The sequence below is a fragment of the Panthera onca genome, chromosome C1, assembly GCF_046562875.1.
Source record: "Panthera onca isolate mPanOnc1 chromosome C1, mPanOnc1 haplotype 2, whole genome shotgun sequence".
NCBI lineage: Eukaryota > Metazoa > Chordata > Mammalia > Carnivora > Felidae > Panthera > Panthera onca.
In genome coordinates, this window is record NC_138346.1 from 204125039 (window position 1) to 204152886 (window position 27848).

The following is a 27848-nucleotide window of genomic DNA, read 5'->3' on the forward strand; positions in this document are numbered from 1 at the left end:
GAGTGACACTCCACGGCCAGCCTGGGGGTGGGGTCAGGGGAGCCCTAGCTACCTCCCAGCCTCTGGGGACCCCACCCCTGCGGGTGTCACTCCCGGGCCCCCCGGCATGCTCTCCGCAGGTGGGTGTCAGTGCTACAGAACAGCAAGGACGAGGCCTTGAGCAGTGCCTTCCTAGGGGAGCCCAGCGGCGGCCCGGGGCCCTGGGGGGGCGCTGGGCTGGATGGGGAGCCCCAGGACCTCACGAAGCTGCTCATCGCGGAGGTGAAGAGCAGGCCCGGAAATGGCCAGTGCTGCGACTGCGGAGCTGCAGGTCAGCCAGTGGACGGGGCGGGGAGGGAGGTGGCAGGGGAGGGGAGGGTGGGAGGGGGGGGCCCCCACCCCCCCATCCCCAGGCTCAAGCTTCTCCACCTTGCAGACCCCACGTGGCTCAGCACCAACCTGGGCGTGCTCACCTGCATCCAGTGCTCGGGCGTCCACCGCGAGCTGGGTGTGCGTTTCTCGCGCATGCAGTCCCTCACCTTGGACCTGCTGGGCCCCTCCGAGCTGCTGGTGAGGGTGGGGCGGGGCCAGCGGTGACACTGGGGGCGGGGCCTGGTCGGAGGCTGGACTGGGTCCACTGGCTCAACCTGAGACTGTGGGCCCTGGAGAGGTGGGGCAGGATCCTGACGCGCCGGGAAGGGGGTGATGTGGGGCGGGGGGGCTTCCGGAGGCTCAGTCCCCCAGGGGGCGCTGTCCTAACCACCGGTCTTACCCCCACCACTTTCCTGCGACCCCAGCTGGCCTTGAACATCGGAAACACTCGCTTCAATGAGGTTATGGAGGCCCAGCTGCCCTCACATGGAGGCCCTAAGCCCTCCGCTGAGAGTGACATGTAAGGGGATTATCCGGTGGAGGGGGGACATCCTGGCTGGGGATTCTGCTTTTCCAGCCCCCCGTGGTCTCAGGAGGGTCTTGGACCAGAAGTCTGGGGAGAAGGGAGCCTCAGATCTGGAAGGTCTAGGACGTGGTTCTGGGGAAAAGGAGATCCGTATCTCCTGTGGGAGGGTTCCAATTGTGGTTGACTTCGGCAGGAGCTCGCGCAGGGACTATATTGTGGCCAAGTACGTGGAACACAGGTTTGCCCGCCGGTCCGCACCCGAGCCTCAGAGACTGCGGACGGCCATTTGCAACCGGGACCTCCTGTCAGTACTGGAGGCCTTCGCTAACGGGCAGGACTTTGGACAGCTGCTGCCTGGGCCTGAGGGCCAGGTGAGAACCACCCCCAAGGGCCACTTATACCCCACCCGCTCTCTCATACTCCCCAGCCTTTCTCCAGGATCAGCTATTCCCCTCACCCCCTGCCCTGCCTCTGACATCTGCTCAAATCCCACCCGGCAGAGGGGTAAATGGGACCGAGCACTTCAGTCGAGCAGACCTGGGCCAGACTCCTGGCTGTCTGGCTTTTCCAAGCTGTGTGATCTTGAGCAGGTTACTTAACTTCTCTGAGTCTCGTTTTCTCATTTGTAAAATGAGTTGATGATAGCACCCACAGGGTAGAAGTGAGAATTAAGTTATGTATATAAAGGGCCAGGCATATAATATGTGTGCAATGAATATTAGTATCTTTCTGTTTCCTCGACTAGCCTTGGAAATGGGTAAAGGTGCGTCCGAGTAGATCAGGGAAGGCTATTGCATTGGCGACTCCAGTGAGCCGGGAGGGGGTGAGTCAGAGGGGAAGGGTATCAGAGACATGTGAATGGATAAATTGACAGGAGTTGCTGACTGTACATGAAAAAAATCGAATGTCATGTCTTTGTGGGTGGGGCTTCCCAGTGGGCAGCGAGGGTGCAGCACTTAGGTGAGGTAAGAATTTGGAACAGCCTACACATGAGTGATATAGCTGAAAGTATGAGGTTAGCTGAGGTCTCAAGGGGCCAGTGAGAGAGAGGAGCAGAGAGAGCCCAGGGCTAAGAACCAAGGCTGGGAAGCACCTGTTATTGGGGGTAAGAGGAGGCAGAGCCAATGAAGGAAGCAGTGAGCGAATGGTCTCTCACCTCCCTCCCAAGCACGTTCCATCCCTGTGGTCTCCTCTCTCAGGGTTCTGGCAGCTTTATGTCGGGAGGTGTCCAGGGCAGCGAGAGTTCAGGAGGGTAATACTGGATTGGGGGCAGGTGGACTGGGGGAAACTCAGAGGTGTGGCTGTGTACCCAGGCACCTGGAGAGCTTGCCCTGCACTTGGCTATCAGAGTCGCCACCCAGGCCTCCCTGCCCCTGGTGGATTTCATCATCCAAAATGGGTGAGAACCTCCCTGCCCATCTGCCCACCTCCTCATACTCCCCCTTGTTCCTTTCTCTTCTCCGTTCCCCTTCCCCCTTCCCTCTTTTCCCCCCCTGACTTTGACCCCTTTGCCTGTCTGTTCCCCTTCCTTCCTCCCCGGCCCCCCACCCCCAGAGGTCACCTGGACGCCAAGGCTGCTGACGGGAACAGTCCCGTGCACTGCGCTGCTCTCTACAATCAGCCCGACTGCCTCAAGCTGCTGCTGAAAGGGAGAGCTTCGGTTGGCACAGGTGGGGCCCCGACGCCTCCTGTGCCAGACTTCCGGTTCCTTACTACCCCTCGTGTGGCACTTCCTGCCTTCTTCCCAGATGGAGAGCCCTGGTAACAAGCATGGGCTTTGCAGACAGACTTGGGTCCTAATCCCAGCTTGCCTCTGACCACCTCTGTGACCTTGGGATCTGTCCATTCATCTGTTGAACCTCAGGTTCCTCATGTGTAAAATGGGTATAATACCACAGACCAAGTAGAGCTGCTAAGAAGATAAAAAAAAAAAAAAGAGAGAGAATGTGTCTGAAAGTATTTAAGCAAATGAATATTAGCTGAGTTCAAGTAATAGTGATTATAGTAGCCACTATTTATTTACTGTTTCACATGTGCCTGGTAAGGGGCCAAGTGCTCTTGGCACAAGAGCCTCACAACAACCTCAACAGAAAGGTATGAGTATTATACTCACTTTGTAGATGAGCAAATCAAGGCCCAGAGAGGCTAAGTGACTTGCCCAAGATCACGCAGCCAGGAAGTAGCAGAGCCGAGGTTCAAGCGCAGTCTGATTCCAGAGGCCCATCTTAACCTCTAACCTATAATGTCTTTTGACCCTGACCCCTGACTTTACCCCTCACAGTGAACGAGGCAGGAGAGACAGCTGTGGACATAGCCAGGAAGAAGCAGCACAAGGAGTGTGAGGAGCTGGTGAGGTCTAGGAAAGGAGGGGAAGCCCCCGACCCTTCCTCTTTCTCTGCGGAGCCCCTGACCCTCTGAACTGCCAAGACTTTGTTTTCGGCAGCTGGAGAAGGCCCGGGCGGGGACCCTCGCCTTCCCTCTGCATGTGGACTACTCCTGGGGACTCTCCACAGAGCCTGGCTCCGACAGTGACGAGGAGGAAGAAGAGAAGGTGGGTCCTCACCCCATCTCTCGGGCCTTCGCGAGAGAGCAGATGGAAAGAGCCAGATCGGACCTGCTGTGGGGAGGGGCAGGGCTGAACTGGAGGAACCACACCATCCTTTCTCCCATACCTTTGCCCCTGCAGCGCTGCCCTCTGAAGCCCCCAGCCCAGACCCGCTGGGCCAGCGGGAGGGTCGACCTCAGCAACAAGACGTACGAGGCCATCGCCACCCTGGGACCAGCTGCCCCTCAGAGCGAGAGTGAGGCCTGCCCCCCGCCCTTGCCGGTCAAAAACCCTTCTCGGACCATGGTCCAAGGGCGTGTGGGACATACCAGTGGAGGTATGACTGGCTGCCCAGAAAAATGCTCATCATACCATTCACTGTCACCAGCGCATTGAGTTAAGGGTGCGTGCGTGAGCTCATATCACCCTCATGGTCTCTTGTCAGGCAGAGGTCATCGTGTCCCCCTTACAGGTAAAGGGGCAGAGGTGTGGAGTAACATCCCCCAAACCCCACAGCTAATACGTCCCCGATGTGGGATTCAAACCCAGGTCTGTCTTATTCCAAATTCTTCAATGCTTTCCTTAAATAAAAAGAGAGAGAAGCATTTATTGACCATCCACTGTGTCTCCAGTATTTGGGGAGCTACACTGAGACACAGTCTAGTGGGGGAGATAGAAGCTGGAATGCAGTTCATTACAGTAATAGACACAATGGTATAGAACGTAAATCCCCGCCCCCCCCCCCCCCCCCCACACACACAAAGAATGTAAATCTCAAGAGGACAGGAGTGTTCCGTTGACTAGTATTTCTCCTGCACCTAGCACAGCACCTGGCTCTTCTCAAGAACTGTTCGTTGAAAGAACCAACAGCCTTGTTCTGGGAGCTCAGGGGAGGGAGGGAGCGTGTCCTGTTGGGACTGGGGAGTGGTTGAGGAAGGCATCCTGTCTGGGTAGCATCTGTGTTGAGCCTGGGGAATGAGCAGAAGAGTCCAGACTGAGACTGAGGGGCAGGAGGGGTAGAAGCCAAAAGTGCATCAGTGTGGCCTGGCCATCATAGCAAATGAGACTGGGCATGGTGGGGAGGAGCTGAAGGGGACCACCGGGGAGGTGGGTGGCATGCGGGAGTGGGGACAGCCATAGACCCTTGAGGCCAAGGACTGCTTTGAATTGAGAACAGAGTAAGTGGTAAAGACAGGCTTTATCATTTCTGATTCTAGATCGTTCCGAAGTCCCCAGCCTGAGCTTAGAGCCTTCTGGGGCCCCTGAGAGCCTGGGCAGTCCAGCCTCCACCCCCTCCGGCCTCACAAGCCCTGGGGAAGCTGGAGGTCCCAGCCAAACCCCCCCACCGAGCTCTGAGGAGGGCCTCTGGGAGCCCCCGGGCCCCTCCCGCCCCAGCCTGACATCTGGAACCACCCCCACGGAGATGTATCCCCCGGTCAAGTTCAGGTGAGGGCCCAGCTGGGCAAGTCTCCCCCCTCCCTCTGCACATCATGTATTTCCCCACCTGTCTGTGGTGCCTACCTAAGGCCTGGGATACCTCCCTGCTCTGAGGCCCATGACTAACACAGAATGCTAGCCCTTGAGTGGAGGGTGAGTGGGCCCCTTGCCCCTCACACACCTGCTCCTGAGTCTGGGAAGGAGCCTGAGACCCAGACTGCTGGAGGCCAAGTGAAGGCTTAGTCCCTCCTGTCTAGAGGCGGGAGTCGGGAGGCTCTCAGTGGGATCTCTGCTGTGTTCCCACCTCCAGCGCAGGATCCAGTCCTCCCTTCCCTGGAAACAAGCCCTTTCAGTTTGCAGTTTGGGGGGTAGATACGGGGAAGTCTCCAGAGCCCTCGGGAGTCAGTTCTAAGCCCGGGGGCCTCGAGGGGTTCTCTACCCACCTGCTTAGGCCCCAGCCTATACCTGAGCTCTTTTCCCCCACACTAAGGGGCTCTCAGTGTGAGGTCACATTGGCCTTTCCCTGCCTTCCAGCTCCGAGAGCACCCGCTCCTACCGGCGGGGTGGGCCGGAGCCTGGAAGACTGTCCCTCAGCCAGGCAGCCTCTGTGCAGAAGGAACACGCCGGTATGAGCTCTGGGACCATGGTTTGAGGGGCGGTGGCAGGACACGTGGGAGGCAGAGGGGGTCAACGGGAGGCGGTTGGGGTGGGGGACCTCTCCCCATGACTGGGGTACATATGAGAGCAGGTGGCCGCAGCTTGGTCAGTGCCTGCCCTTCCCACCACAGCCCAGGACACATGCAGCTGGGGAGAGCCCAGGCAGAGGTGGTGATGCCCAAGCCCTGGCTTCTCTCCGGGAAGGCTGAGCGAGCCCCTGTCAACCAGGCTGGAGGCTCAGAGAAGGTCTCACCTCCCTGCAGATGAGGCAGGATTAGGGTGGCTGTGTACCAGTCTTTAGTGTGCCCAACTGTCCCCTTGTAGGAATCTGCTGAGACTGCCAACTCCCAGGCACAGAGGCATGTGACAGGGACCAGGCAAGGGCTCTCATCCTTAATCCGACTTCTCTCTGCTGGATCACGAAGCCTCTCACAGCTACCCATAGTTAGTTGAGGAACTGGGAGTGGGCACAGGACAGAGCCAGTTGGGCTGAGAATAAAACTGCTTGTTCCTTGTTCCCCCGGGGATTCTTCAGGGGTGGCCATGGGTGTCAGTGCTGGGAGCGGGAGGCAGCAGGGGCAGGAACCGGGTCTCTCTGAGGAATTGCCACCCTCACTGTATCAAAGTCAGGCACCAGACACAAATCTGTGTCCACAACCAGGTATCTGTCACCCAGCATTTAGCCGATACTTGTCGTTGAGACGTGCATGCTAAGAAGAGGCCGGGCTTCAGAGTGTGGAGGCCTTGGAAAAGTGGCTTCACTTCTTTAAGCCTCAGTTTCATTGTCTGTTAAATGGGGATAATTTCATCCATCCATGACAGGACGGTGGTGAAACCGAGTGAGATAAACAGCTGGTATATAATAAAAGTACTTAGACGGGGCGCCTGGGCGACTCAGTTGGTTAAGTGTCCGACTCCAGCAAAGGTCATGATCTTGCGGTTCATGAGTTCGAGCCCTGCGTCAGGCTCTGTGCTGACACTCAGAGCCTGGAGCCTGCCTAGGATTCTGTGTCTCCCTCTGCCCCTGCCGCTGCCCCACTTGCACGCTCTCTTGCTCTCTGTCTCTCAAAAATAAATAAACATTAATTTTTTTTAAATATATAATATAGGTACTTAGAAACTATCAATTTTCATTCTTCTATCCCCAGGTTGGCTTCACTGAAGGAGAGGGCTCAAGAAGGGGGGGGTTCTCCTGGAAACTCTGCACAGCTTTTGCAAGACTAGCTCCTTGCTGGCCTTTGCATGCCCGAACTACCCTCATGTTTGGGCCCCAATGTTCAGAGCTAGGACTTGAACCCGCAAGACTGGGGAACTGAGGCGTCCGTTCCCTTGGGTCTTGCTGTCTCTGTCCCTTGTGCCTCCGTGGCTGGCCTTCCTCCCTGCCGTGGACCCATACCCCTTGCCCAGGACACTGGGCCCATGTTAGGGCTAATGGTGGCTCCTTCCTCTCTATCCCATCGCTGCCCAGAGGCCAGGGAGCCAGAGGGCTGGGTCTGAGATTCTTGAGCTACTCTCCATCTTGAGAATGCTCAGTCTCTCATCAGACCAGAACTCTGCTTCTTCTCTCAGTCTGGGGGCTCCGTAAGAGTAAGGCCGGCCTACCCTCATGCTTCAAGTCCAGACCAGGGATTCTACCAGACAAAGGGCTGCCTTCTTGGACATTCATTAGTCTAGGACTCCTTTCCTGAGTTTCTCTCTATGTCCAGATGTCACACAAGTAAGACAAGGGTCTTGCAGATGTGGTCCCTTGCTAGGAAGCTGGTCCCCAAGGCTGGGCTTGGGAATGGGCAGGGCTAGATCCCAGGGGATGGTCCTCGGCCCAGGGGCAGACAGTCGGCTGGCTTACACCGATGAGACCCTGCAGTTGTCTATAGCTTGCGTGCCTTCTGCTTGGCCAGTGCTCATGCTGAACTGGCTGTTAAGTAAAAACTCTGAAGAGTACTCCTTTCAAGGGACAGCGCAGCCCTCCCGGGCACCTCTGTTATATTCCCCAGCCGGGAGGTAGACTAGGAGTAACCCCCATTTGCCTACTCTCCTTGATTTAGCAGGAAGAAAAGGAATGGTCGGAGATGACCGATCTTCACTTCTCTCCTTTTTCTTCGGTCAACTCAGGAGCCTTCCAGTCTTGGGGGAGGAAAGAGCTAAGAAAGGAGGAAGGAAAATAATAGGAAGGGAGAGCAGGAAATAAAGTTCCTCCTTCCCCTTCCATGTTAGAAAACAGGTACACTTAAGCCATCATCAATCTCTAACAGCTTTATGGGCACTGGGCATGAGGCCCTGGCAAGGATGGGCCAGGCCAAACAGAAGAGGCTGGAGGGTGCCAATGGCCAACGAAGCAGTCTGGCCCAGGAGGCTGAACTGTTTACCCTGGATGGAGACCTGACTGGTCTGGGATCCCACAGGAACAGGGTTGTCTTCTGAGCCTCCAGTGTCTGGTTTTGTTCATCTCAGACTTGTTATTTCACTCATCTCTAATAAAAGATTTTTGTTTTATTAAATTCCAGTGGTTTCATTTATGTGATCTGAGGAGCATTAGGGAAGGGGGTGGGAATTCTAGGGCCTGGAACTCTTTCTCTGGACCTGCTAAGGGAGCTGGGCCTGGTGTAGAACAGGGATGATTTTGCCCCAAGGGACGTTTGGCAATGCAGAGACTTTTTTTTTTTTTTTTTTTGACTGTTCCCAACTGGAAGGCGCTGCTGGCATCTAGTGGCTAGAGGTCAGAGATACTGGTCACCATCCTGCAATACACAGGTCAGCCCCACAACAATGCATTATCCCATCCAGAATGCTAGTGGTTTCCAGGTTAAGAAACACTGGTGCAGAGAAAGCCTGTTGGACGGGGAGTCAGGAGACTCGTAGTTGAGGTCTGCCACAGCCCTTGTCTCAATTTGACTTTCCATGAGACAAAGCTTTGGGGACCAATAGTTTATTGTGAGGTGACCCCAGGAAACATAATAAGGAAGTAGGGAGTGGAACCTATGTAGGTCAAACGCAATAGAAGTTATATTAATGAGGGGCTACCACTGGGAACAACTAGGACTTATCTTGGGGACTGTATTGATTAGAACATATCTTCAGGCTCCTGGCTGGCTCGATCAGTGGAGTGTGCGACTCTCGATCTCAGGGCCGAGAGTTCGAGGCCCGTGTTGGGCATAGAGATTACTTAAAAAGTAAATAAATATATAAGAACATGTCTTCAAGTTGTCCCACTGAAAGTGAAAAAATTGGTGTGTTTACCACCAAGTCTGGTCTCCCACTGGTTGCGGGGTCCTTCCTGGGGGGTGTCCATTCCCAAGCACCTCCAGCCTGCTCTGAACCCTCATTCAGGGCACGTGGGAAGGTGTTGGATGTGCGTCCGGGAATTGCCTGCTGTGACCTCCAAGTGAGGATAGGTAGACAGAGGGAATATGGTGGGTACCAACGGTGTCTAATATGTCTGAGCAGTGCAACCCTGGGCTCCTCTAAGCCTCAGGCTTCCCACCCATACAATGAAAAGGTTGCACTCGATGTTTTCTTAGGGTCCTTTGAGTCCCGATGATGTAGGAATCTTGGCTTCTTTTGATGTCCTACAACTCAGGGTGGGAACTGATTTGAGGAAAATCAAATGTTGTTTTTAAAAAGGCAATCCTGGGGCGCCTGGGTGGCGCAGTCGGTTAAGCGTCCGACTTCAGCCAGGCCACGATCTCGCGGTCTGTGAGTTCGAGCCCCGCGTCAGGCTCTGGGCTGATGGCTCGGAGCCTGGAGCCTGTTTCCGATTCTGTGTCTCCCTCTCTCTCTGACCCTCCCCCGTTCATGCTCTGTCTCTCTCTGTCCCAAAAATAAAATAAAAAACGTTGAAAAAAAATTAAAAAAAAAAAAATAAAAAGGCAATCCTGGGGCGCCTGGGTGGCTCAGTCCGTTAAGCGTCAGACGGGCTCAGGTCATGACCTCGCGGTTCATGAGTTCAAGCCCTGCATAGGGCTCTGTGCTGGCTCTCTGCTGTCGTCACGGAACCCGCTTCCGATCCTCTGTCCCCCTCTCTTTCTGCCCTTCTCCTGCTTGTTCTCTCTCTCGATAAATAAATAAACTTAAAAAAAAAAAAAGGGGTAATCCTGAATAACTAGATGGCTGTCCCTTCAACCCAGAGGTTGGTTGGGAATTGGCCAAGAGACTGTCCCCCATACCGAACTGATAAAAGTCTAACCTCAAAGTGGTCCACATTGCTAATGTAGTCAGACCCCACCCACCTCTGGCTTCCTGCCCCGTTTGCCCCCAACCTACCTCTCTGTGCTACAGCCCCAGCAATTTTTCAGTTCCTCCAACCCTGACATGCCAAGCACACCCCCATCGCTAAGCTTTGCACATTCAGAACTCCAGGAGGACTGTTTTGTTCCTCTCTGGATGCTCAGGGCTAGAACTGCCTGGCACATAGCAGGTGCTCAATAAATACACGTTGAATGAATGAATGTCTCTCCATCTCTTACACAAACACTCCCTTCCTCCTCCCCTCAACTCCCACCCTGCACTTCTGCCCAAAGCTTAAACTTCACTGCTTCAGAGCAGATGACACACTCAACTGGTGCAGGTCCCCTCAAATGTGTTCTTCAAGTATCCTCCCCTTCTTCCTGACCCTCGCCCCAGTTGTGATCATATGGAATCGATTGTGTCCAAATGTGCTTAGGCTTTTTCTTGCCCATAGACTCAATCTCAAACTTGCTGGGACTAGTCTGTCTTGTTTGTTGCTTGGACACTCAAAAAGCATTTGTTGAATGAAAGAAAAACCTGCCCGTTCCTACCGAAGTCCCAGGCCACACAGCAGCAGTCAGAAGCCCATGAGTTGTGACCGAGGCTGGGTCAGGGTTCTCTAGAGTTTTGTCAAGAAAGTCTGGAGGTGTCACTGAACACCCCATGCCACAGTGCCCGACTCTGTACACACTATGAACCACTTTTCATGCTTCCCTCTCAGGTCCCTTAAAGCCTCTCTCCCGCACAAGGATCACTTTGTGTCAATTAAGCTCACTAGTTTAGGACTTTTCCTGGGTCTGCTGGGGATACTTGGAAGGTCCTTCCACTGGAATCCAGATGTGTGCACAGCTGTGGGGGCACAATTCTGCTTCCTTCCCTTCACCCGAGATGACCCTTCCAGACCCAATCCCAGTAGGGAGGCAGTGGCCTGACCCTGAATAAAGGGCACCCACGCACCTGGGTCAGGATTTCTCAAAGCCGGGTGCACCTAAGTATCTCCCAAACCCTCGCTACTCAGAGAGCAGTCCTGGAGGCCGCTCCGCCCGTTGCGCTCCCGGGAGCTTGTTAGAAATGCAAAAACCTCACTGCAACAAACAAAATAGAAACAGAGGGCCTGGATACACGCGTGTCCCCAGGCCATGTGCACGAATGAGTGAGCAGGGGGTACAGCAGAGTTGGATTTAACGATCGTGCACGAAATATAATCCGAGGGCACCAAGATGACTGCACCTGGGCATAGGCGCGGAGCTAGGTCCCGCTTTGAGCTGCGATCGTGCACCGACGCGGGAGCCAGGACTCCTCCTAGAGCGCCCGGGGCACCCTCAGGCGCCCTCCGCGCCGCGACTGCCTCCTGGGTCCGGGGACCACGGCCTCCCCACTTGCCAGAGAGCACTCCTTCCCAAATCTCCCTTCGGCAGAAGGGCCCAGGTGGCGGACGCTCTCTCGAAGCCTCGTCCCTCTCCGCAGGCCAGGCCCGCCGGCGCGGGCAAACTTTGCCCGGGCGAGTCCTTGAAGTCTATATTTAGTGCACGTCACCCCTCCCCCTGCGGTCGAGAGGCGGGCGGGCCGAGAGGGGTGTGGGGGGAGAGCCCCGCCCCCGCAGGCGTGTGTGTCGTGTGGGTTTGGGGCCCCGCGCGGTTGCGCGCGCCCTCGGCCTTTGCGCCTTCCGCAGCCCCGGCGCCCCTCGCCCCGCCGGGCGTCGTGCGCCAGCATGGGCCAGGAAGAGGAGCTGCTGAGGATCGCCAGAAAGCTGGAGAAGATGGTGGCCAGGAAGAACACGGTGAGGCTGCAGAGTTTGGGCCACAGCCCCCGCCCCCAGGAGGCGCGGCGCGTGCGAGCCTGGTGTCCCGGGGGCGCGTGTTGGCGGCGCTCCCGGGAGGCGCGTGCGGGACTCGAGGGAGGCGCGGCTGACGCAGGGCTCAGCGCCCCTTGGGGACTGCTGGGGACCCCAGGGTGGGTGTGTGCACGGCCCAGGGCGCTGGGCAGGATCTTGCGGGACCGCAAAGACGAGGCTTGTGCATGCCCCTCTGGACAAGTGGGGTTCGGGGGCGCTGGGTAGCTTCTGCAGGGCCCGGGAAAGCGAGCGAAGAGACCAGGACCTGGAAAAGGACTTTCAGAGTCCGGGGACTCACGGCGGCGTGTGCAAAGCCAGGGGAGCGGCGGCGACAGCGGGGCGGGGGAGAAAGGGGAACGGGGGAGGGGTGATGGTTTACAAAATCCTGGATGGCCCGAGAAGGGGCAAAGAAACTTGAGCTGATGTGGGGTGCTGAGCCGCCTCTATCCCTCACCCCTGTAGCGGATCTGGAGGAGAGCAGCAAGGGACCTCCGATCCCACAACCTCACAGCTTGGGGCGCCAGGGGCGGTTCTATTTGCAACTTTCCCTTAACTTGGCCGCAGGGTGGGGCCCCGGGCAGGCGGGGGCCGAACAGGTGCTGGGCAGCCGCTGCGCCCTAGGGGGGGGAAGGGGGGACGGGCTGGAGGCCTGGGCTGTCGGGGCCGGGGGAGGGGGAGCCGGACCCAGAGGGGAATCAGGACTGAGGGCCCTACCTGCGGATACCTGGACTCTCAGGCCGACTTGAAGTTAATGTTTGATCCTCTCCCTGATCTTTGCCTCAAGCTGGAGGCCACCGGGTTGCCTGGCCAGAGCAAACTTGGCCTTGGGTCTGCGAGGGTCTGGGCACACCCAGAGAAGGAAGAGAGGAGAGGGTAGCCCATGGGACTGTCCCCCCACCTCACCCTGTACCAGGGCCCTCCCAGTCCCATCTTCCATAGCCAGGTGCTGGAACAGGACCTGCCTTTCCAGCCCATTCTAGATGTGACTCTAGGAGCTTGGGGGAAGGGATGGACCTAAGAGAAGTTTTAGAGCAGGGAAGATGGAAGAGTCCCATGGAGTGTCAGGCTACCCTGGTGTAGACAATGAGTTGGTGTCCATACAAAGGCCAGAGTTACCAGTTTCCTCATCTGTAAGGAAGATACGAGATTATCTGTCTCCTGGGCAGGAGTGCCTCTGCTGGCAGTGGTGAGGGTAGAGAGATGTAAATCCTCCTGGAGGACTTGAACTAGTGCTGGGTAAGAGTTAGAGAATGACGCCTGCTTTTGCACAGCCAGGAGGGGCACAGAAACCTGCCGAGTGCTGGGAACCCCCTCACCCACACATTCGCAGCCTCCACCCACCCCCCCCGTGCCGGGATCCTCCAAAACCAGTGCAACTGAGCCTCAAGTCAGAGGGCACTTTCCCAACTGGGGGTGACGGAGCTCAGCCCGGGTCTTCTGAGCTCAATTCCACATCACAGTCCTGTCCCTTGCTGACTCCAGACTTGAGCCATGAGATTCTGGGCTCCGGGGCGGGGTGGGGGAGGCCGGGACACCTGAGGAAAGGCAGTTTTGGGGAGTAGAGCTCTGGCTGAGGAGGAAGCCACCTGCCCTGGGTTCCCTCTCGCTCCTTTTATGGCCCTATGCTCACCACTCTGCTTCCCTCTCTGGGCCTCGATTCCCTCTTCTGTGAAATGGGAAGAGGAAACTGTGTCCCTGGGGGATGGATTCCTGAGGAAGTACCCAGAGCTGTCTCCCGGAAAGAGGCAAGCCTGGCCACAGGGTCTCTGTAGCACAGAGCTCGTCTGCAGCCACGTCTGCGCCTGGGCTCTTGGCAGCATCTGGGTGGGCACAGAGCTCTGGGCCTGTGGCCGACGGAGGTGGAGACTGCTCTGGGAGCAAAAGTGGGCCCGCCCAGCAGTGGTTAGGGAGAGGAGGACACACTTCCTGTAAGAAGACGGATCCTCCACGTTGCAGCTCAGGCCTGGGGTTCACTGCCAATTACTGAAGTCCCAGCAACTTTCTCAGGGCTTTTGTCAGACGCTGTGCGTGTGCACCAACTGGAGCAGCTTCAGACATACACCAAACAGTCACAGCTACGCATACACATAATTACACGCAACAAACATAGCCACACACACGCACAGCCACACACAGCAATAGCTAGACAAGCATCTATACACATAACTGCATGTGAGTTGCGGCACTGGTACTGACATGATAGATACTGACATGATAGATACACGGACCCGAACGTTTACAGAAAGACACGCATGCGTGCACAGCACAGCTACCCCCATACTTGCAAAGTTACGGACTTAGCAAGCAGCCACAGTTTCACATCACAGGCATCTCCCACAGAGACAAACAGACACACTGTGCTTCGAGCTGCATTTACACAGCTCCACACACAGACTAAAGATACTGCTCGCTGCATATCCCATCCCTGTACACAGACAGACACCCAAGTCAGCTCTTGCACACGGCTTCGCAAGTCCGGCTGCACTGAGGCTCCTGGCTATTCTCCAACATGACCCAGTTGTACAGCGTGACATTCAGAGGTGCACACCCCGTGGTGAGCTGGAATCCGCTTAATGTCCATTGTTGATTTTTTCAGGAATTTTGCAAGCTGGTTGTTAAATACAGCCATTATTTTATTTTATTTTTTTAGTTGATTAGCGCTGACGCGCATTGCCACTTTGGTTTCAGGTGTACAACATAGTGATTCATCAACTCTATGCTATGCTGTGCTTACCACAGGTGTGGCTGCCTACCATCTGTCACCATACAAATGCCGTTAAAATACCATTGACTAGGGGCACCTGGTGGCTTAGGCGTCAGGCACCTTAGGCAAAGGTGATCCAACTTTGGCTCACGTCATGATCTCACTGCTCGTGAGTTTGAGCCCCACGTCGGGCTCTGTGCTGATAGCTTGGAGCCTGCTTCAGATTCTGTCTCTGTCTCTGTCTCTCTCTCTCTGCCCCTCCCCTGCTCTGTCTCTCTCTCTCTCAAATATAAAATAAAACATAAAAAAATTAAAAATACCATTGACTATGTTCCCTGTGTAGAGCCATTATTTTAAAAATTAAATGATATGCTTCCAATTAAATAAATCGTATTAAAAACAAAGGACATTTAAAAATTAAAAAAAATAAAAACAAAGGTAATACACACTCCAAAGTCATCACTTCTAATTATTTTACTACATTTCACTATTTTACTACATTTCACTCTCCATGGTCTAGAGGTTCTGTTATATCAATATGGTGGAAATCCTAGTATAACGGCATGATAGGGTACATTTCTTCCCAGTGCCTCCTTTTAGTTCAGTGACAGCATACTGGTAGCTTGAAATTGACCTACAAATCAGGCGGGTTTTTTTTTTTTTCCTTTGAGAGCTGGGTGTTGAATGTTGACCAACATGGCACCACACCTACTCACGTTGATATTCCATAACTACACACATCTAGACAGCTTTTCGTCCATACTTACACAGGTTAGAGCTGAAAGGCCTGAGTTTGAATCCCAGCTCGATGCCTTGTAACTTTGGGCAAATTATTTAATCTCCCTGTTTCTTGGGTTGCTCATCTGTGAAAATGGGGTAATAATTCAGTAAGAATGAGAGTAGTAACAGTACCTACCTCGCAGGGCCCGTGTGAGAGTTAAAGGAACTAATGCAGGTGAGATACTTAGAGCAGTGCCCAGCACAGAGCAAGCCTTTCATTGGTGGTCCATGCGTGCAGGGTTACACGCAGGCGTGCACATCCACAGGTCACGCCTCCAGAAACATACTGCTAACCCACGTTCCAAGGGAGGCTGAGGGCTGACAGAGGGCACCCCTTGGGATGTGGTCCTGGCAAGGAAGCCTGGCAGGGCGGGCGTTGGCTGCTGGAACCACACAGTGAGACCAGGGCAAGGGGCATACAGGACACTGTCAGCTGGTGCTCCCCAGGGAACCCATCTCAGGCCAGGGGGTGGGGCTGGCCTCTAGGAAGTGGGTGCAGGAAAGAGAAGGCTGAAATGGGGCATGGGTGGCCCAGGGCCTGACAGCCAGCAGATTTTCAGATCTGAGGCTCCTTTCCTCCCGTCACCCCCTCCCTCCCCACCTTCCGCTCTCTGCTTTATTCATTCACTCAGGAAACACTGGGCTGTGTGCTAAACCCTGACGTTTCAGAGATTAAAACAGTCCTCCTTACCCAAGAGAAATGAAATGAGAGCGTATGTCCACACAAGGACTTGTACATGAATGTTCCTGGCAGCTTTATTTGTGGTAGGCACAATTGGAGGCTAGCCCAAGTCCCATCAACAGGTGGATGGATGGCGGAGCCTGGCTGACTCAGTCGAAGGAGTGTGCGATTCTTGACCTCAGGGCTGTGAGTTCGAGCCCCATGTTGGGTGTAGAGATCACTTAGATAAATAAACTTTAAAAAATCATTTTAAGTTAAAACAAACAGGTGAATGGATAAGCAAATTGTGGTGCGTCTCTACAATGGGAAACAACTCAGTAATAAAAAGAACTATCGATCTACACAGCAACGTGGATAAATCTCAGTTACCCCGAGTGGAGGAAGCCAGATGAGAAGGCCCATTGCAGTACTCTTTATATGAAATTCTTTAAAATGCAAATGCTTCTAGGTGACAGAAAACAGAATCATCGTGGCCTGGGCCTGGGTTGGGGTACAGGGAGGGTAGGTTACAAGGGGGCACAAGGAAACTGGGGGGTGATGGTCATGTTCTTATCTTGATGGTGGTGGTGGTTCCCTGGGCGTACACAAACGTCAAACGTGCGGTTCGTTGCATGTCACTTACACCTCAATAAAGCTGTAAAAAAAAAAAAAAAAAAAAAAAGCCATGGCCCTCACTGTGCAGAAGCTCCCAGTTAGGAAGCGGGAGGATGAGGAGGTAGACACAGAAGCAGTAACAAGAAGCCACAGTGATTAATCTTAGAGGCGAGATGGGCATGCATGGCCAGTAGAAGGAACAGCAGAACGAGTGGCAGGGGTCAGGGTGAGCGGTTAGGGCTGGGCCCCGTTCAGAAGGGCGAGAGGCCAGCTGGGTGGTGGGAGGTGAAGTTAGAGAGCTGGTCTGGGGCAGAATCTTTTGCCTCTGTCTCTCTGTCTCTTTCTGTCCCTTGCCTGGCCTTCAGCCACTTGTCTCCCTATATCCTGTTGCTGGGGCAATCTCCCCCTACCTCCTGCACCCCTCTTTCCCACCGACACCACACAATGTCAGAAACGGGCCCGGCGCAGAACCTATGTCCTCCGTCCTCACCTTGTGGCCTCCCACAGGAAGGGGCCCTCGACCTTCTGAAGAAGCTGAACAGCTGTCAGATGTCCATCCAGCTACTCCAGGTGGGGCGGGGGTGGGAAGCCTCGGGGGCAGTGCCTGGGGATGGGGAAGGAAAAGACGGGGCGGGGGGAGACCTCCAAGGTGGAATCTGGGAGGAATTTCTAAGGGGAGGACCAGGGGCAGCGGAGGTCTTGGGCTCTGAGGGTGGAGACTGAGGCATTTAGATGGGGGCAGGGCACCTTTCACGCAGAGGGGGTCCTCTGGGTCTGTGAGAAAGATCGGTTTGCTTTCCTTGAATACCCCAATTCCTCAGGCCCTGGGGCTGTGGGATCCAAGGGGACAGTGATGCAGGGAGAAGGAAAAGTCACCCAGTTTTAGATCCTCCCCGTGTCACCCCCACAGCCCCCAAGCATTACCAGAAGCTCTTGGCCCTGAAAAAAATCAACACAGATCCAAGCTGCAGTAGCCAGAGCTGTGTCTTAAGCTGAAGCTTGAACTCAAAGACACGAGGAGGTGGAAATGGTGAGGGGTCATCAGCAGCAGCCCAAACCACCACTGCCGCAGCTTTTCACCGAAGCTGCAGTCATCCGTCAGTGCACAGGGCTGGGCCTTGGACACCGGACCTCACGGAGAGCCACAACCAGGGCTGTGACCCCAGCCACGGGTTAGGGCTGAGGCCCCGGAGAGGCTGGGGCTGGGGCTGGGGAAAGAGGGTGCGGAGCCAGGGCAGGACTTGCCAGCTAGGGCAGCCCATCCTGTGTGTCCGTGCCAAGACCAGCCCCTGACCCTCTCGCTTTGCAGACAACCAGGATTGGAGTCGCCGTTAACGGGGTCCGCAAGCACTGCTCAGACAAGGAGGTGGTGTCTTTGGCCAAAGTCCTCATCAAAAACTGGAAGCGGCTGCTGGGTGAGAGGGGACAAGTTTGACTCTGGCTGTGTTTTGCTCCCAGTCCCTGGGAGGGGACCATGCCGGGCGTATAGCAGGCACTCTGTATGTTTGTTGAATGACTTGACAAATGACAGGTGACCTTGTAAGTGGGGAATGCCCGTGTTTGTCTACACAAATGCAACATCTGTAGACGTGTGAGTTTTTGTGTACGTGTGCCTATCTGTGTATGTGTTTCTGTGTGCTTGCGCGTGGATGTATACAGCACATGTCTACATACACACATTTGTGTGCAGACGTCTTTCTGTCTCGCTGTGTGAGCGTGGATTTGCACACAGATGGCACGTGGTATAAATGTATTCTTGCGTGTGTGCATGTGTGTCGGAGGCACGGGCGACTGTTCCTGCCCCTGCCCTTTGCTCCTCCCTCCCCCAAGTCCCGCGGGGATCTGCTGAGACAGAGGTGACTTTGAGAACAATGTCGTGCTTTCATTTCCAGACTCCCCTGGACCCCCCAAAGGAGAAAAAAGAGAGGAGAGAGACAAAGCGAAGAAAGAAAAAGGGCTTAACTGTTCTGATTGGAAGCCAGAGGCAGGCCTTTCTCCACCAAGGAAAAAACGGGAAGATCCCAAAGACAGGTATTTTTTCCTGGGATGGAGAGAAGGGGGCCGGCATGTGTCACGTCCTCTGTCAGCATCTCTGTGTATATAACTCGTTTGATCCTCACGCCCCCGGGAGGTGGCTGTTGTTCTCATCTCCTGCAGTGCCCCTCCGTGGGTCTTGTTTGGCTCAATCAGACAGACTCAGAAGACCCAAATGGGCCATCCCTGGCACTGGCCTCGCCTAGAGGGCTCCAGGGGCAGGAGACGCAGTGCGCCAGCAGGGTCGGCCCAGGCGTTTCTCGTCTACTAGGGAACCGACCACACAGTGTCCAGACCTAGACTCGCCTCCCCAGGTACAGGGTGATGACGCACACCACAATGTTGGGGGGTCTTTGTTAGAAGACAAAGCTGCCAGGATCCCAGCAAGGGCAATGACCAGCTCCAAGATTCACCGTACTTGGGCAGCCCAAAAGCTATGCTTTTCTACCTATTATTTATATTTCATTCAGAGCCCTTCCTGTCTAGATGTCATTTACCAATCAGGGCTCACTTGCTAGAAACAGTGTTGCCTAGAAACACAGCTGCCGTCCCACCCTTGTCAGAGTTCCAGGGAAATGGGGCTAGGAGCTTACTTAACCATAGAGAAAGAAAGGTGTTTTGTTGGCTCTTTGTTCAACATTTCCATTTCGTGACAAGGAAGCTGAAGGTTGGGGAGCAGAGACTTCCCCAAGATCACACAGCTGTTATGTGGCTCAGTGGGAGTCCGGTCTTTGTCAGACCTCCCCAGACCTCTGCTGAGAGGAATAGTTGTTTTTCTCCACTCTGTGCCCCTTCCCCCTTGCCCACCTAGCCAGGGTCCCCCAAACTGCATGACTTTCAGATAGACCCAGATGCCTTACCCGTGACAGTAGATAAAAGCCTTCATCAATGTAGAAATAAATCCTACCTGTTCCCTATCTGACCAGACCACTTAATTCCTTGGGTGGGGTGGGGGGGGGGTCTACCTGTGTTCACCTAAGAGATGAGAAGGCAATATTAGATAATACTGAACAGTCTCTGGTAGTACTAGATAATTAATGGTAGGTAATATGGATAATACCATCTGTGATTTATCATCATCTTTAATGAACACACCTTTGACCCAGGCTAGCCGCTATAAGGAATCATTTTCAGGAATTAACCAGATCAGGGGCTCCTAGCTGGCTCAGTCGAAGAGCATGCAATTCTTGATCTTGGGTTGTGAGTTCAAGCCCCACACTGGGTGTAGACATTACTAAAAAAAAAAAGAAAAGAAAAAAAAAAAAGAACCAGATTAAAGCATAAACACTATGTATGTGTAATATTTTTTACTGTCATTTCTGAAACATCTTTAATCTCTGAACCCCTTTTAAATGAATGTTTGTTGTAATCCTATAAAACAAGTGTTTTACAGAAAACACTTTAGGGAATGATGCTATGGAAGGAAGATCTCACCCAGAGGGAGACATACCTCCTCCAGGTTACTCCCAGTTTGGGTTGTGAAAATAGCTGTGGGGCAAGATGTCCTTCCGTGCACAGAAGAATCCCACATACTGAAAAACCACCTACTATGTTCAAAAAGCCCATGGAGAGGCAGTGCTGGATAGAAAAATATTTAATGACGTGGGAAAATGTTCACTAAGTATTACGAGAATCTCTATGTATGATATAGTATATATAGTATGATCCCATTTTTATAAAAATTAAGAAAGTGAGAGGCACCTGGCTGGCTCAGTCAGAAGAGCATGTGACTCTTGATCTCAGGGTCGTGACTTTGAGCCCTACGTTGGGTGTAGAGTTTACTTAAAAAAAAAAGTTAAAAAAATTAAGTGAATTTTGTGTGTATGTATAGGAACAAAGACGGGAAGGATATATACTAGGATGGTAATAGTGATTATATCTGGGTGGTAGGATTGAGAGGTTTTTTTTCCTTCTTGTTAATTTCTTTCTCATTTTTTCCAATAAATACGTACTAATTTTTACAGGAGAAAAAAAAATGAAACTTAAAAAAAATTTTTTTTAAGATTTTTTTATTTGCTTTTGAAAGAGAGACAGAACAAGCGAGAGAGAAGCTGAGAGACAGAGACAGAGAATCCCAAGCACACTCCATGGCGCCAGTGCAGAGCCCGATGTGGACCTCGACCTCACGAGTTGTGAGGTTATGACCTGAGCCGAAACCAAGAGTCAGACGCTTAACCGACTGAGCCACTCAGGTACCCGAAACTATTTTTTAAAAAACAAAAATATATCAGGGTGCCTGGGTGGCTCAGTCGGCTAAGCGTCTGACTCTTGGTTTCGGCTCAGGTCACGATCTCACAGTCCGTGAGTTTGAGCCCCGCGTCGGGCTCTGTGTTGACAGCTCAGAGCCTGGCGCCTGCTTTGGAATTTGTGACTCCCTCTCTCTCTGCCTCTCCCCCGTTCATGCTCTGTCTCTCTCTGTCTCAAAAATAAATAAAAACTTAAAATTTTTTTAAACACAAAAATATATCTGTGATTATAATTAAGAAGAGCCTCATAGTCTACTTTGTACAATAAAATTGTAAAATCTGTATTGTTGGGTTTCTTTTCACAATGATCCCATATCGCTTTTGAGATCAAAACAAATAATAGCATTTAAAAAAGTAAACAAGTAAGAGTGATAAAAATCTGTCGTGGAAGTAATGGAAAATATAGAGAAGTAAGGGAAAAATCACCCACATTCCCCCCACCTAAAGATAATCGCTTGATATTTTGGTGTATGGGTTTTTTTAAAATTTTTTTTTGTGTTTTTATTTTTGAGAGAGACAGAGAGACAGAGCAAGTGGGGGAGGGGCAGAGACACACACACACACACACACACACACACACACACACACAGAATCCGAAGCAGGCTCCAGGCTCTGAGCCGTCAACGCAGAGCCTGACAGGGGGCTTGAACTCCTGAGCTGTGAGATCATGACCTGAGCCGAAGTCGGACGCTTAACCAACTAGGCCACCCAAGCACCCCTCTGGTCTTTCTAAAGTGCAATACTTGTCAGATGTTTCTGTAAACTTTTTTATGTTTGTTACTTTCATTTTCACTTTTCATATGGCGTGTTCTGTTTTTGCAAAGGGGCTAGAAGTTTGGCTGGCAGGGACCCCCGGAGCCCCACGGTGCCCAGTGCGGAGTTAACGCTGACTGCATATTGCTAGGCCAACTGTATCAGCACTTCCTGTGTTCGTGCTCAGGCTGGTCTGGTCACATGCGGTTCTTAGCACCCTAGCTAATGAAGGACCAGGACGGAGAGGGGTCTCATGGGATGAAACTGAACGACTAGGGGCTGGACCATTGGGAAAGGATACCAAATGGGATATGGGACTAACCTGTAGAATAGGCCATGAAAACATCTGGGTAAAGATAGCAGCCTGAGCACATGTGTTTCCTTTTGCTCCATCCCTGAATCCCACTAAAGATCATTACAGCGATTTTTTTTTTAAAGAACTACAAGGATGACAAGTATGGGAGAGGAGACATGTGGAGAGCAGAAAGCCAAGTCCTGGGCTGGACTTGGTCACTTACACCCCTCCCCCCCACCCAGTCTCTGAGACTGAGTAGTGTGACCTGAAAAATAGGCATTATTTTCTCAGGTTTTTTTCTTCTTAACAATAAAATGTTTTATTTGTAATACATTCTAATTATATTCAATGTTTTAATTTAACTATTTTGTGTTATATTTATTTTATTATACAGGTTTTTACTTGCTCACTGTAGAAAGTTTTAAAAATACAAATAAGAGGGGCGCCTGGGTGGCTCAGTCGGTTGAGCGTCCGACTTTGGCTCAGATCATGATCTCACGGTCTGTGGTTTCGAGCCCCGCATTGGGCCCTGTGCTGATAGCTCAGAGCCTGGAGCCTGCTTTGGATTCTGTGTCTCCCTCTCTCTCTGACCCTCCCCCATTCATGCTCTGTCTCTCTCTGTCTCAAAAATAAATAAACGTTAAAAAAAGAAATTAGAAAAAATACAAATAAGAAAGTAAAAAATCCATCGTCTAGAGACAAGCACGTATAATTATGTATAATCATCGTGTGTTTAAATACAAATATCATTTATGTAATCATTTGTATCCTTCAAGACTTAAAAAAATTTTTTTAATGTTTATTTTTTTTTGACAGAGAGAGAGAGAGAGAGAGAGAGAGAGAGCATGAGCGGGGGAGGGGCAGAGAGAGAGGGAGACACAGAATCCAAAGCAGGCTCCAGGCTCTGAGCTGTCAGCACAAGAGCCTGACGTGGGGCTCAAACTCACGGACCGTGAGATCATGATCTGAGCCGAAGTCGGACGCTCAACCGACTGAGCCACCAGACTTTTTTGTATGGGTCATCACTACCCATAAAAGACTTATATCAATAACATGGAAGTATGCTCTGTATATTATTTTGTAACCTTTCTGCCTACATATATTTATTTCAACGGGAAGGCATGTGTACTGTAAAAAATTTAGAAACTAGGGTGCCTCAGTTGGTTGAACATCTGACTTCGGCTCAGGTCATGATCTCATGGCTTGTGAGTTCAAGCTCCGCATCAGGCTCTGTGCTGACAGCTCAGAGCCTGAACCTGCTTTGGATTCTGTGTCTCCCTCTCTCTCTGCTCCTTCCCCACTTGCTCTCTCTTTTTCTCTCAAAAATAAACATTAAAAAAAAAAAGTTTAGAAACTCAAACACAAAAGAACAGAAATAACCACCATTAACATTTTGATGTGTATCTTTCTCATCTCTTGAACCTATAAATGTACATTGGAAGGGCACTATATAGATGGTTTTGTAACCAGCATTTTCCATTTGACAACATCTTGACCACTTTCCTGGGACGTTACGCTGTTAATGCTGGTTCACTTTTCGCTGTGAATGAAGCCGTTGCTGAGGCTGAGCGGGAAATGGGGAGGTGGTCTCCCCACCTTGTGGGGAAAATTAAGTCGGCAGGGGTCCAATTTCAACTCTATTGGTGAACTTTTTTGTTTTAGTTTCCTTAATGAGGATTCATTCTGATTATTTATTATGTAAACACTAACCACACTGGTGACGTTTAAAAGAAAAATGGAAAATATTTGTCCACAGTGTGCCTCTTCCATCAACCGAAACGGTTGTCGGACATCTTCTCTCCCGGTCCCGAGCTACTTGCACGCATTGTTTTTCCGTTCCTGTAGGGAAAGTGTACAAACCATGACCTATGACCTCCCTGTTTATTTCCCTTCCTGTTGTATCCTAAGCATTTTTCTTGTTCCTGAATACTTTTCATAACGCTCATTTGCCATAACTGCAGAATGTTTCTCTAAAAAAGAAGCAATTTCGAGCATTTGCTCTCAAAATGAAGCGATGAAGAAGGGCCAGAATGGGAGGAGCCTTGGAGGTTGAGGCTCATGGCTTCCCTTCTTTCGAATTCCAGCTTCCCGGTCTGGCCTGCACCTGTCCATCCCCGTGGGCATTCGGGGAGGAACGCCAGAGAGAAACTTCCGGGGTTCAGTGAGGGACCGGAGGGGCGTGTGAAGAAGGGTCTCTCCTCTCCCTCTCTACCTCTTCCCCCCGTGTTTGAGCAGGGGTGAAGGTCTGGAGCTGGATGGGTCTTGTCCACGGGATAATCAGACCCAGCCCCTGGAGCTGCCTCATCCACTGCCTCCCACACCACCTGGAGGACGAGGAGGAAGCTGTAAATTCATGAACATTGCACACTCTGGAAAATGAGAAATCAGACCGCCTGGGACTATGGAGCATGGCGGGCTTCTTTGTTCTTCTTCTTCTTTATGTTTACTTATTTCTTTTGAGAGAGAGAGAGACGGTGCAAGCAAGGGGAGGGGCAGAGAGAGAGAGGGAGGGAGAGAGAGAATCCCGAGCAGGCTCCATGCTGTCAGCACGGAGCCCAGTGCAGGGCTCGAACTCATAAACCATGAGACCATGACCTGAACCGAAACCAAGAGTCGGGCACTTAACCGACTGAGCCACTCAGGCGCCCCAGGACTTTTTTGCTCTGGAAGCTGCTGTAGGGACATAAATGTCCTCTTCCCAGCCAGCCCCTGGACGCAGATGCTTTCCTCCCCGTTTGACAGGGGAGGGAACCTATACTCAGAGAAGACTGGGATTGCAACTCCTATCATTGCCTCCCTTTTCAGGACGATCACTGTTGTATAGGCTTTACGCACATGGAAAATGAACTGCAAGGAATGACGCTGAACTTAATACTTGTTACCTCGGGGGAGCTTTCTTTTCCCACTTTTAGTTTTGATATTTCTGTATTGTTTGACTTCACGTTATCTGGCAACAAATATCGATAGAGCACCCACTCTGTGCTAGGCACTCTCTTATCCGCTTGGGATAAGCCAATGAATAGATGAGATTGGATTCCCCAGGAGCAGAGCCTGAGACAGATTCAAGTGCAAGGGGCTTACTTGGGAAGTGATTTCAGGAAATGCAGACCAAGGAGTGAGGGAGTGAGACAAGGAAGGGAAGGACACCAGGGTCTGTTAGTGGGCAGGCTACTGCTGTGGGCAGCCAGGGCTTAAATCCTGCTGGGAGCTCTGGGTGACGGTGGGCAACACACCCACTGGAGGGCTGAGGATGCTAGGGCTTTTATCCACCAGTTCCTACGGGTCTTGTTGAAGGTTGCTCCTGGCAGTGGCTGGCACAGGGAACTCCCTCGGGCAGACACCCAGCAGGAAGCTCTGGGGTCCCGGTGCACTGGTAAAGTGAGTGCCTGAGGGGACGTGGGCTGGGCACCAACAGTGTCCCCCACAGTGAACAAACTCCCCTGCCAAGCTTTGTGCTTGCAGAACTTACATGGGAGCTGGTGAGATACTCCACATGATCAGCAAGCCAATTATATAGTATGTTAGAAGGGGATGTGTGCATTGGACCTAAAAGGAAAAGGCCGGAGAGGGGTCACCTGGCTGGCTCAGTCAGAAGAGCATGTGACTCTTGATCTGTGGGTGGAGAGTTGCAGCCCCACGTTGGGTGTAGATATTATTTTATTTTTTTTAAAAAAAGGAAGTGTGGCTAAGTGAGATGGGCAGTGGGAGTTCCAATTTCAGACAGATTAATTTTATAAGACCAATAAAAGCAGGGCACCTGGGTGGCTCAGTTGGTTAAGCAGCCAACTTCGTCTCAGGTCATGATCTCGCAGTTCGTGAGTTCAAGCCCCACATCGGGCCCTGTGCTGACAGCTCGGAGGCCTGGAACCTGCTTTGGATTCTGTGTCTCCCTCTCTCTCTGCCCCTCCCCCACTCGCTCTCTGTCTCTCTCTCTCTCTCAAAAATAAATAAATGTTAAAATTTTTTATATAAAACCAATAAAAGGGGGACATATATCAGACATCATAAAAAGAATGTAGCTACATGCATTTTGGAAAATAGAAACAAATTTTCACCTCTGATCCCATCAGCCTAACATAACCCTGGTTGTATTTTCTTTTTTTTTTTTAAAGACGTGTTTTTATCTTTATTTATTTTTGAGAGAAAAAGAGAAAGAGGATGCGAGCGGGGGGGAGGAACAGAGAGAGGAGACACAGAATCCGAAGCAGGCTCCAGGCTCTGAGCTGTCAGCACAGAGCCTGATGCAGGGCTCAAACCCACGAACCAACCGTGAGATCGTGACCTGAGCGGAAGTTAACCCCTTAACCGATTGAGCCACCCAGGCACCCTGATATTTATTTATTTTTTAAGTAATCTCTACACCCAACGAGGGGCTTAAGGTCGAGTCACATGCTGTACCCACTGAGCCAGCCAAGGTTATATTTTCTTTCAATTTTTTTTTTTTCTCCTAGGCATTGGTTTTCCTGTGTGACTTTAGAAACAGTATACACCTAATTTTGTGCCCTTTTTCACTTGCCATTTTAACACAGCTCTTCCATCTCCAAGGCGCATGTGCCCCTCCTCTCCTTCTCCTAAGTAAGGTGCCCACAGGGGAGTCTGAAGCTGATCCAGCTCCTCGTGAGAATAGGCAATCCCGGGAATTCCAGTGTCCGTGGACTGCAGCCAGCCAAGGCCCGCCTGCCTAATAGCAAGAAGGAAGGGAGCCTGCTGAGAATTACTTATTAATAATTAGTAATACCAAAAAAAGGGGGTGGGGCACCTGGGCGGCTCAGTCTGTAGAACATGGGACTGTTGACCTCGGGGTTGTGAGTTCAGACTCCACTTTGGATATAGAGATTGCTTAAAACTAAAAAGTGTTTACTAAAAAAAAAAAACAACAAACTAAAAAGCGTTTACTTATTTATTTTTTTAGAGAGAGAGAGCGCGCGAATGGGGGAGAGGGGAAGAGGGAGAGAGAATCTCAAGCGGGGCTTGATCCCGTGGCCCTGGGATCACAACTTGAGCCAAAACCAAGAGTCAGACGCTCAACCGACTGAGCCACCCAGACACCCCTAAAATCTTTTTAATTATTAGTAATACATGGCATAACACAGTAACATATCTGGTACATACTAGGCTTCCTTCCCTTGATTGCTTCGTTTGATGGAGGGTAGGTGCAGGTGACCAACCCACGCCCCCTGGAGCTTCCTCTCCAGGCAGCTGGGGTCCAGGTGTGTTTCATCATCCTCATCCCGGCAGGCCTGGCTTCCGGAAGCTTTCTCCCCAGCCTCTGAGCTCTCTAGCTCAGTAGTGGGGCTAGCCTTCAAGAGAATCTCATCTCCAATTTCTGTTCTTTCAGGAGAGACTCTGTGGACTCCAAGTCATCAGCCACCTCCTCTCCAAAAAGGCCATCGATGGAAAGGTAAAGGAAGCCGTGGGTTTCTCCATCCCAGAGGTTCTGTTCAGCACGTGTCCCTCTCTCTGCTTCCATGGAGGAAGCCCAGGGCAGGAGAAAGGAGGAAACTTCATACATTATGTTGCTTCCAAATTCTAGGACCCACGCAGCAAGTGGGCCCCTGAATCAGAGATAGGGCTCCTTCACTGGGGTGGCTGACCAGTCACTGTTGCCCCATCACTGCCTGGGGAACATTCTCAAGGTCAGATTGAACCCAGTGAGGACAGAGGTCTTGAAAGTCTATAACTGGAGTGTGATCTCTGGGTTTGGTTACCCAAAATAGCATAAATCATCGAGTTATTTATTCATCAAATATTTGTTGAGGGGTGGCTATGTGCCAGGAACTGTTCTAGGTTCCTGTCCATGGATATAGCTGTGAGCAAAAGGAAAATCGCTGTGGTCATGAGGCCTATGTTCTAATAAGGAGTGACAGGTAATACATCAGTAAATATGTGACCGGCGCTATGGAAAACAGCAGAGTGAGGGAGGTTGAGAAAGATGGTCATCAAGGTGGTCAGGAGAGTCCTCATGAGCAAACCCTTCAAAGAGATGAAGGAATTAGCCATGCAGATATCAGGGTCATTCCAAGCTGAGGACCCTGAGTGGCAGGGGCAAGAAGCAGTGAGGGGGCCAGGGCTGGAGCAAGGAAGCGAGGTAGGAGAATTGGGGGACAGAGTGGCAAGGAGCCACAGGAGGAAACTTACCGGCATGCCTTTGGCTGCTGTACTGAGTGTGGATTGTCAGGGCCAAGG

General features: G+C 52.0%; 2 protein-coding genes across 3 annotated transcripts in view; both read left to right on the forward strand.

Moving 5' to 3' along the window:
• ASAP3 (ArfGAP with SH3 domain, ankyrin repeat and PH domain 3) overlaps positions 1-7718 on the forward strand; it is a 48880-nt gene extending 41162 nt beyond the window's left edge. Inside the window, 14 exon segments of the mRNA XM_078452221.2 lie at positions 120-310; positions 416-549; positions 777-871; positions 1071-1248; positions 2191-2276; positions 2432-2547; positions 3159-3226; positions 3321-3428; positions 3564-3759; positions 4640-4868; positions 5394-5424; positions 5426-5485; positions 6665-6706; positions 6708-7718. Of these exon segments, the coding sequence (XP_078308347.2) occupies positions 120-310; positions 416-549; positions 777-871; positions 1071-1248; positions 2191-2276; positions 2432-2547; positions 3159-3226; positions 3321-3428; positions 3564-3759; positions 4640-4868; positions 5394-5424; positions 5426-5485; positions 6665-6706; positions 6708-6740 (1567 nt within the window). The 3' untranslated portion in view covers positions 6741-7718.
• Positions 7719-11316: 3598 nt separating this feature from the next.
• Positions 11317-27848, forward strand: part of TCEA3 (transcription elongation factor A3) — a 37667-nt gene continuing 21135 nt past the window's right edge. The window contains exons 1-5 of one of the 2 annotated variants that reach the window (XM_078452222.2): positions 11317-11520; positions 16842-16904; positions 17644-17749; positions 18227-18365; positions 27001-27063. In XM_078452222.2, coding sequence (XP_078308348.1) covers positions 11452-11520; positions 16842-16904; positions 17644-17749; positions 18227-18365; positions 27001-27063 — 440 coding nt within the window. In that variant the 5' untranslated portion in view covers positions 11317-11451. The remainder of the gene's footprint in view (positions 11521-16841; positions 16905-17643; positions 17750-18226; positions 18366-27000; positions 27064-27848) is intronic. The other variant, XM_078452223.2, reaches the window with a different exon arrangement.